A 10,389-nucleotide genomic window follows, 5' to 3' on the forward strand; every position below is an offset into this window, starting at 1 on the left:
TCAGCTGTGGCTGGTTGTCTCTGATTGGGAACCATATTTAAACAGTCTGTTTTCCATTCGTGTTTGTGGGATCTTGTTTCCGTTTGGTTTGTTTCTTTTTGGTTATGTTAAACCGTAGGACTGCACGTTTCGTTTTGTTGTTTTGTTGTTCCTATTATCACTGAAGATAATAAAGATTAAATATGTTCGTTCATCACGCTGCGCCTTGGTCTACTCCATACGACGATCGTGACAGAAGATCCCACCATACTAGGACCAAGCAGCGTGTCCAGGAGCAGGCAGACTGGACATGGGAGGAAGCGCCGGGAAAGGAGCTGGAGAGGTTGGCGATGGCCCAGGTGGGCAAAGTGTGGTCCTGGGAGGACATGCTCGGGGGAAAAGGGCCATGGGCTAGGATTAAGGCCCTGGCGAGAGAGGAGCAACGGCGTCAACAGTGTCGTCGTCGGACGGACGAGAGGCAACCCCAAAAAAATTTTAGGGGGGGGCACACGGCATGGGCGGCTGGGCAGCAGGAGGCTGCCACAGGGCGATTTGGGAGATTTGGAGAGGAGGCCACCGGGTTTGGGGGGCCAGAAGGCAGGTTGGCGGAGCCTGGATGGAGAGCAGAGCCAACTCCCCGTACTCAGGCATGGCAGCATGGGACTGGGCAGGTTCCGCGGTATGCGGAGCTGCGTACTGTGCCACGAGTGGTCCGGCATAGTCCGGTACGTCCTGTGCGAGCACCCAGCACGTGTCGTGCGAAGGTGGGCATGCAGCCAGGACGGAGGGTGCCGGCTCAGCGCTCGTGGTCTCCAGTGCCTCTCCTCAGTCCTGGATATCCTGCGCCAGTGTCACGTGCTGTTATGCCAGTACGGGTACACAGCCCTGTACGTCCTGTGCGGATGCCTCACACAGAGTGTGTGAAGGTAGGCATTCAGCCAGGACGGGTTGTGGCAGCTCTTCACTCCAGGTCTCCTATCCGTCTCCACAGCCCGGCCCGGCCTGTTCCTGCTCCTCGCACCAAGCCTCCGGTGCGCATCGCCAGCCCAGCCCGGCCTGTTCCTGCCCCTCGCACCAAGCCTACGGTGTGCGTCGCCAGCCCGGCCTGTTCCTGCCACTCGCACCAAGCCTACGGTGCGCATCGCCAGCCCGGCCCGGCCTGTTCCTGCCACTCGCACCAAGCCTACGGTGCGCATCGCCAGCCCGGCCCGGCCTGTTCCTGCTACTCGCACCAAGCCTACGGTGCGCGTCGCCAGCCCGGCCCGGCCCGGCCTGTTCCTGCCACTCGCACCAAGCCAGGGGTGCGAGTCGTCAGCCTGGTAAGGCCCGTTTCTGCTCCACGCACCAAGCCAGGGGTGCGTATCGTCAGCCCGGTCCGGCCCGTTGCTGCTCCACGCACCAAGCCAGGGGTGCGCATCGTCAGCCCGGTCCGGCCCGTTGCTGCTCCACGCACCAAGCCAGGGGTGCGTATCGTCAGCCCGGTCCGGCCCGTTGCTGCTCCACGCACCAAGCCAGGGGTGCGATCGCCAGCCCGGTCCGGTCCGTTCCTGCTCCACGCACCAAGCCAGGGGTGCGTATCGTCAGCCCGGTCCGCCCGTTGCTGCTCCACGCACCAAGCCAGGGAGTGCGCATCGTCAGCCCGGTCCGGTCCGTTTCTGCTCCACGCACCAAGCCAGGGGTGCGCGTCGTCAGTCGGCACAACCCGTGCCTGGGTCAACGGTGCCTGATCAGGTACCGGTCAGCGGCTCCACAACGGAGCTTAAGCAATCCGCTCCATCGATGTCCAGTCCAGCTCCAGCCAGCGGGGCCAGACCGGACCAGGGGCGCTACGGGGGGATTATTGAAGGGTGGTGGTCAAGCCCGGAGCCGGAACCGCCTCCGAGGAGGAACGCCCACCCAGCCCTCCCCTGTTTGGGTTTTGTTGAGGCGCGGTCGCAGTCCGCGCCTTTGGGGGGGGGTACTGTCACACCCTGGCTCTGGGGACTCTATATTTTGAGCCAGGGTGTGTAGTTTCTATGTGTTTGTGTTTCTATGTCGTGTTCTAGTATTGTATTTCTATGTTGGCCAGTGTGGTTCTCAATCAGAGGCAACGAGTGTCAGTTGTGGCTGGTTGTCTCTGATTGGGAACCATATTTAAACAGTCTGTTTTCCATTCGTGTTTGTGGGATCTTGTTTCCGTTTGGTTTGTTCCTTTTTGGTTATGTTAAACCGTAGGACTGCACGTTTCGTTTTGTTGTTTTGTTGTTCCTATTATCACTGAAGATAATAAAGATTAAATATGTTCGTTCATCACGCTGCGCCTTGGTCTACTCCATACGACGATCGTGACAACGGCTGTATCCAGGCATTCCGTGTTGTGTCGTGCTTAAGGACAGCCCTTACACATGGTATATTGGCCATATACCACACCCCCTTGTGCCTTATTGCTTAAATATAGGACTGATAATGTAATAATTTCATAATGTAGTAATGCCATAATGTAATAATTGTATAATGCCACAATGCCATAATGTGATAATGCCATAATGTAATAATGCCATAATGTGATAATGCCATAATGTCATATCATCCTAACATAGGGTTGATAGACTGACTGTGTTTCCTGTAGATGATCCAGGTCCACTAGATGATGTTTGAATCTGTTTGATATTGTTCAGGACAGGTAGCTCAGACTACATGCTCTCTCCATCACTCATTGGCCAGGAGTGAGCTGACAATACACCTTTAGGATGAAAGCTGTCTTTTCTAAATGCGTAGATCCAGACAGACGTGCATCCTGATGCAACAAAGATAGTCCTATTGTTCCTGTACAGTAACTTCTCTGTTGACATTCAGAACATGGAACTACTCAGATATTCTACCACAGCTTGTCATTATTCCACACAGCAGCTGGTTCATTCAATCTGACCCTTTGATAATGTGGAGAATCCTTGGCTATTTATTTCCTGATCTATATGCAGACACACATGTTGTTTTGTTTTGGAGGCGGTGGTACAGTACCTTTTTCCTGTGTTGTTCTGTACATTACATTGTAAATCAATTAGCTTGGTTATGTAATATGTAATGAATGGTGACGTTGTCGGCTAGTGTGGTATACACTGAGTGTACAAAACATTAAGAACACCTGCTCTTTCCATGACATAGACTGACCAGGTGAAAGCTATGATCCCTTATTGATGTCACTTGTTAAATCCACTTCAATCAGTGTAGATGAAGGGGAGGAGACAGGTTAAAGAAGGATTTGTAAGCCTTGAGACAATTAAGACATGGATTGTGTATATGTGCCATTCAGAGGGTGAATGGGCAAGACAAAATATTTAAGTGCCTTTGAACAGGGTATGGTAGTAGGTGGCAGGTGCACCAGTTTGTGTCAAGATCAGCAACGCTGCTGGGTTTTTAACGCTCAACAGTTTCCTGTGTTTATCAAGAATGGTCCACTACCCAAAGGACATCCAGCCAACTTGACACAACTGTGGGAAGCATTGGAGTCAACATGGGCCAGCATCCCTGTGGAACGCTTTCGACACCTTGTAGAGTCCATGCGCCGACGAATCAAGGCTGTTCTGAGGGCAAAAGGGGGGGGTGCAACTCAAGATTAGGAAGGTGTTCTTAATGTTTGGTATACTCAGTGGATATGGCGTACATAACCATAAAGGGAAAGATAGATAGATTGTACCCATTAGATACCCATTGGAAGTTATTTTTAATCAGCAGTAACATGATTATCCCTCTAAGCCTCTTATTTATAATTAGATGAAGATATGAGAATCACCTTCCACTAAGGCCAAATATAATCAATAAACGACAGTGAGAGGAGACTCAGGTAACCAAGGTGTGTGTTTGTGACTGTGTGTCTGTGACTGTGTGTTTGTGACTGTGTGTCTGTGACTGTGTGTTTGTGACTGTGTGCATGAGGCTGTGTGCGTGTGTGACTGAGTGTGCCTGCATACGTGTTTGCGTGCGTTTTCATGCATGTGTGTGCGCCCCCCCCCTGTTTTAACAGAGAATTGTGTAGAGCGGTAGCTAGGTAGGTAGGTGGGCAGTAGGGCAGCAGTGTGTAAAATGATTGATTGGCAGTTGCAGCCAGCCTTTAGGAGGAACGCTTGATGCAGATGTAGGATTCCAAGGCTGTTGCTGTGGTAACGGTAGAGGGATCGGAGGTATTACACTGTGCTGAGTGGAGGGAAGACGAGGGGGTGTGTAGAGGGGGTGAGAGGGGCGAGGGGGAGAGAGAGGGGGGTGTTGCTTGAGTATTCCGAGCACATGAGTGGGAGCGTCTGCCTGCTCTGCTGCCCCAACCAGCCTCACCGTTCTGTTCCACTTGTTTAATCCACTGATAAAAAGATAAATGTGGATTTAGTGTCTTGATTGTCATCTTCTCCCACTCTGAAACACAAATACGGGAGAGGAGGATAGGATAGAAGAGAAGAGAAGAGAAGAGAAGAGAAGAGAAGAGAAGAGAAGAGAAGAGAAGAGAAGAGAAGAGAAGAGAAGAGAAGAGAAGAGAAGAGAAGAGAAGAGAAGAGAAGAGAAGAGGAGAGGAGGGAGGGAGGGAGGGGAGGGGAGAGGAGAGGAGAGGAGAGGAGAGGAGAGGAGAGGAGAGGAGAGGAGAGGAGAGGGGAAAGGGACAGCAAAGCACAGCTCAGCTCAGCATGAGTAGTGATACCCCTCAGAAATTATCCCTTGTCTCTGTCCTCTCTTTCTGTCTCTCCCTCTATGTCTATGTCTCTCTCTCTCTGTCTCTCTCACTCTCTCTGTCTCTACTGCGCTCAAATACATGTTGTTTCTTCTTGGATATGATGTCTCCTTTATGTCTGATGTGTACTATAATTTACCCTGGACAGTATTTGGTGAGGGTGTTAGACCAAACTATTGTGTTTTACTATATGTTCTTCCCTTTATTGCATCTGAATGTTGTTCTGGACATCTGTTAACAAGTGTCTCTCCTCTCCTCTAGGTTCTCCCTACTATGAGAACGTTAGGCCTCTCTGTTACAGTGACTCGGACGCAGTGCTCCTCTGTTTCGACATCAGCCGCCCGGACACCTTCGACTGTGGGCTCAAGAAGGTAATGGCCCCCATCTCTCACTTTATCTGTCTGTCTCTCTATTTCTCTCTCTCTAAACAGTATTCATAACGGTCTGCAAGTCCTCAGAGATTCTATCTATCCAGTCATCATATGTCTCCAGCCATCAGGCTCAAATCATCTTGCTTTTATTGGGCTTTTCAAAACGGGCTATTCAAAACAGAGACTAGGCAACATATTGTTGCTTTCTAGTTTATAGAGTGCCTTGCAAAAGTATTCATCCCTCTTAGCGTACTTCCTATTTTGTTGCATTACAACCTGTAATTTAAATGGATTTTTATTTCGATTTCATGTAATGGAAGTACACAAAATAGTCCAAATTGGTGAAGTGAAATGAAAAAAATAACTTGTTTCAAAAAATTCTAAAGAATAAATAACGGAAAAGTTGTGCGTGCGTATGTATTCACCCCCTTTGCTATTAAGCCCCTAAATAAGATCTGGTGCAATCAATTACCTTCAGAAGTCACATAATTAGTTAAATAAAGTCCACCTGGGTACAATCTAAGTGTCACATGATCTCAGTATATATACACCTGTTCTGAAAGGCCCCAGAGTCTGCAACACCACTAAGCAAGGGGCACCACCAAGCAAGCGGCACCCTGAAGACCAAGGAGCTCTCCGAACAGGTCAGGGACAAAGTTGTGGAGAAGTACAGATCAGGATTGGGTTAAAAAAAAAATATTTGAAACTTTGAACATCCCACGGAGCACCATTAAATCCATTATTACAAAATGGAAAGAATATGGCACCACAACAAACCTGCCAAGAGAGGGCCGCCCACCAAAACTCACGGACCAGGCAAGGAGGGCATTCATCAGAGAGGCAACAAAGAGACCAAAGATAACCCTGAAGGAGCTGCAAAACTCCACAGCGGAGATTGGAGGATCTGTCCATAGGACCACTTTAAGCCGTACACTCCACAGAGCTGGGCTTTACGGAAGAGTGGCCAGAAAAAAGCCATTGCTTAAAGAAAAAAATAAGCAAACACGTTTGGTGTCTTCCAGAGATTTGAGACTGGGACGGAGGTTCACCTTCCAGCAGGACAATGACCCTAAGCATACTGCTAAAGCAACACTCGAGTGGCTTAAGGGAAAAAATGTAAATGTCTTGGAATGGCCTAGTCAAAGCCCAGAACTCAATCCAATTGAGAATCTATGGTATGACTTAAAGATTGCTATACACCAGCAGAACCCATCCAGCTTGAAGGAGCTGGAGCAGTTTTGCCTTGAAGAATGGGCAAAAATCCCAGTGGCTAGATGTGCCAAACTTATTGAGACATACCCCAAGAGACTTGCAGCTGTAATTGCTGCAAAATGTGGCTCTACAAAGTATTGACTTGGGGGGGTGAATAGTTATGCACGCTCAAGTTTTCAGTTTTTTTGTCTTATTTCTTGTTTGTTTCACAATAGAAAATATTTTGCATCTTCAAAGTGGTAGGCATGTTGTGTAAATCAAATGATACAAACCCCCCAAAAAATCAATTTTAATTCCAGGTTGTAAGGCAACAAAATAGGAAAAATGCCAAGGGGGGTGAATACTTTCGCAAGCCACTGTAGCTATGTGATTTACCAGGTTCTTATACTATTTATCTAAGTATTTATAAGGCAAACTACGTTTGTAATTTGGTAAACTACCCCAAATCGTGAATTGTTCATTATCATTATTATGAGATATTTACCCACATCATCATTATCATGTGGGTAAATATCTGCTATGTTGTCTCTCCAGTGGAAGACAGAGATTGTAGATTTCTGCCCAAGCACACGCATCCTTCTCATTGGCTGTAAGACCGACCTGCGCACAGATGTCTGCACCCTGATGGAGCTGTCCAATCAGAAACAGGTCCCCATCACCCATGAACAGGTGAGACTGAGATGACATGCCAGGGTTTTCGTTAGCCAGTAAGAGACAGCTTTTGTCCGCATATTTATTTATTTTTGCCGATAAATACAATTGCCGCCGGCCAATTGTCCGGGAGAAGAAGAGAAAAAATCCATTGCGAAACATCAGCTTTTTAGCCTCTTCACTGATGGAAATACATTTGACTGGTCATGCTTATCGGTCTATAGGTTAATTTGCATAATTTAGTGGAATTAAATTGGCAGATGTGTACAATAGCCTATATTCGTTATGTAGGCTATCTTATTTATCACATGCGTACAGCAAACAGATACAGAGCCTTTCAGTGGAAAATCTGTTATACAGCACTAGAGCTGTTGCTGCATCTTGTGGTGCTTTCAAAATAACTGGGAACTCTGAAAAATACCAGGTCAAATCTTGGCATCGGTGATCTTTAGGTCGGAAAGCCCCGAGTTGGAATTCCGACTTGGATTTTTCCCAGTCGGAGCTAGTTTTTTTCAAAGTTGTCTTGAACGCACCGATGTCGGAAGTCTGAGATTTCCGAGTTCCCAGTTGTTTTGAATGCGGCATCAAACGGCAATGGAAGGCAGGCTTCATCAGCACGTCACACACCACTTTGCAATGAGCTGGATGCAGTATGCATTTTGGAAACATATACTGAACGTTTTAATACATATTATGAGGTATGTCTTACCTTGCTTCAAAGTAGCCTATTAGATCTCTTTCTAAATTTCTAATGAATATTTTCATCTCTGTCACATGAAACCACTTGCATGTGCAGTGCCCTTTTGACAACGTTTTTTTCTTGCTAATTGCATTATGGAACACACATTCGCACGTAGCCTACTGCCTTGTGTGCATCGGTGCGTTTATAATGTGAAGAAATAGTTTATCAACCTTTTAAGCTAAACGTTCTGATCTGTTGCATCAGACTCAATACTTTTTAACGTTTCTTTTTAAATGTATCCTAGGCCCACTGGTTGGATGAATTTAGAATCTATCGTCCCACAACTGTCCCAGAGTCTGTTTGGAATAGGCTATTTCGTTCTTGACAAGCTGACCAATAGAATAGGTAGCCTAAACTTTTCTACTATAGTAGATCAAAGCAAATGTATTGGTTACATACACATATTTAGCAGATGTTATTGCGGGTGTAGCGAAATGCTTGTAAATTGACATAGCCTAGTGATTTTGCTGTTCGTTACTTGTCTTGTTGGCTGAGGAAAAGTAAATGTGGACAGTTATTCTAACATGTTCAAAGTGCACATCAGAATTCGGTAAGAAGGACTGCACATCGTTGCATCCTCGACTTGCAGGTTCTGTTACTATGAATTACCATAGTCTAAATGTGATTTCTGTCATTCTGAGCACCGTGGGTGGACACCCTAATCAGGTTACGCACCCAATTTCCTGTCAATTTCTCAAATGTCCGGTAAACTAAAATGTTGCCGGTCAAATGTCCGGTGCCACATTTTCCTAATGGAAACACACACACACACACACACACACACACACACACACACACACACACACACACACACACTCTGTTCAGATAGAGATGTAATCTATTGTATAGAACAGAATAAGCTCTCAGCCGCTCTCCTCTGCCCCCTCCTACCTCAGGGTTCCTCCATGGCCAAGCAGCTTGGTACTGAGGCCTACCTGGAGTGTTCAGCGTTCACCTCAGAGAAGAGTATCCACAGTGTGTTCCGTACGGCCGCTCTGGCTTGCATCAACAAGCTCCAGCCCCTCCCCAAGCCCAGCCCCACCCGATGCCTCTCCAAGAGGCTCCTCCATCTCCCCAGCCGCTCCGAGCTGCTCTCCTCCACCTTCAAGAAGGAGAAGACCAAGAGCTGCTCCGTCATGTGAGTGGAGACCCGGGACAGGGGGGGACAGGGGGTGTCGATCCCCACCAACACGCTGCTCCGATTCCCCAGAACCCCCTGACTATCTGGTTCGGGGAAGGGGGGGGGGGGGGTTGGTTTCATCACGATAGCTTTGTCAAGAGAAGGCTCTTCTTCCATGTTGAATCCTTCCCCACCCCCTCCTCAAAGTGAAATCAATTCAGAACAGGTGGACACCTTGTCCTGAACTACTCTTCAGTGCATATCTCATCTTTTTCAGTACTGTATCTTGGCTTTTTGATCATCAGCGAACCATTGTTCTCACCTGTTACAGTAACGGTATGCAACCACGATGGTGTGACATCACTATTATTTAGGCACATGGTGATTTGTCCAAATTGGAGAAATGTGCAACGTGTGACAAAGTTTTAACCTTGTGATGTAAAAATGCCTCTCAAGACAATTAAATGCCTATTTTGCCAAAAAAAATCGAGCATGATAATATATCAGACATTACTGAAAATCGTATCCCTTCTGCACTACAGAATCAACTATAAGGTGTAGCAACATGACCAAATCGGTGGTCAAACAGTGTTTGTGCTCTTCTTGATCAAGGCCCAACGGGGGCTGACTGATTGAGAGAGGTGTGGAGAGAGGAGTGTTTGATGGGACCACAGCAAAAACAGAGGTCCATTACACGTCTCATTGTCTCGGCCGTGAAGAGAGGAGGTCTAGACGTATAAGGGCTGATTGAGATAGAAAACAATGTGAATGTACTGGAGCTTCCAGAGATAGAAATCCAGTTCTCTCCCATCATTTGAGAATTGTCTGATGAGGAGTGCTTTGATAAAGAAGAAACCACTTCCAGGGAGTGGGGTATTGTTCTAACTGGGGCAATAGGCACAAAATGGTTTACTGCAGCTCTGTCAAGAGATCTGGTAATGGCTGCCAGGTCAGTGTTGCAATTCCCTGAGGTGATTATTTAAAGGACTGTCTGTTTGAAACTAGAAGATGCTGCTTAAAACTTGTCAGGCTGAATCCACTGGGGAAATGTGATGTCCTACTACAGGAGAAAGTGATGTAGCATCACAGTATTGGTATTTTGATAATCAACAATGATCAAACAGTACACCGTTTCTATTATAAACTGGGTGGTTCGAGCCCTGGATGCTGATTGGCTGACAGCTGTGGTATATCAGAACATATACCACAGGTATGACGAAACATTTATTTTTACTACTGTAATTACGTTGGTAACCAGTTTATAGTGGCAATAAGGCTCCTCTGGGGTTTGTGATATATGGCCAATATACCACGGCTAAGGGCTGTATCCAGGCACTAAGAACAGCCCTTAGCCGGGGTATATTGGCCATATACCACACCTCCTCTGGCCTTATTGCTTAAATATATCATGCTGCTACTCCATGGACATATATACAGTATGGTAAAACAAACTGAACCATCCTTTCTGCTGTAAACTCCAGATGCTGTCCGATCTGCTTCCTCTTTCCATTCTTCTGCCCGTCAGTATGTAGGGTAACCAATGACATCTCTCGTTGTGCCACTAAAAGAGTTTTAGAATTTGAGTCTTAAGGGGAATAATGCTATTTGAAGATGTCAT

The 10,389-nt window shown here is 47.0% G+C and overlaps 1 protein-coding gene across 1 annotated transcript in view; it reads left to right on the top strand.

Moving 5' to 3' along the window:
• Window positions 1-9,974, top strand: part of rnd1b (Rho family GTPase 1b) — a 17,336-nt gene extending 7,362 nt beyond the window's left edge. Inside the window, exons 3-5 of the mRNA XM_041845479.2 lie at window positions 4,937-5,046; window positions 6,793-6,927; window positions 8,548-9,974. Of these exons, the coding sequence (XP_041701413.1) occupies window positions 4,937-5,046; window positions 6,793-6,927; window positions 8,548-8,793 (491 nt within the window). The 3' untranslated portion in view covers window positions 8,794-9,974. The remainder of the gene's footprint in view (window positions 1-4,936; window positions 5,047-6,792; window positions 6,928-8,547) is intronic.
• Window positions 9,975-10,389: the final 415 nt, after the last annotated feature.

This window comes from Coregonus clupeaformis, chromosome 24 (genome assembly GCF_020615455.1).
Source record: "Coregonus clupeaformis isolate EN_2021a chromosome 24, ASM2061545v1, whole genome shotgun sequence".
NCBI lineage: Eukaryota > Metazoa > Chordata > Actinopteri > Salmoniformes > Salmonidae > Coregonus > Coregonus clupeaformis.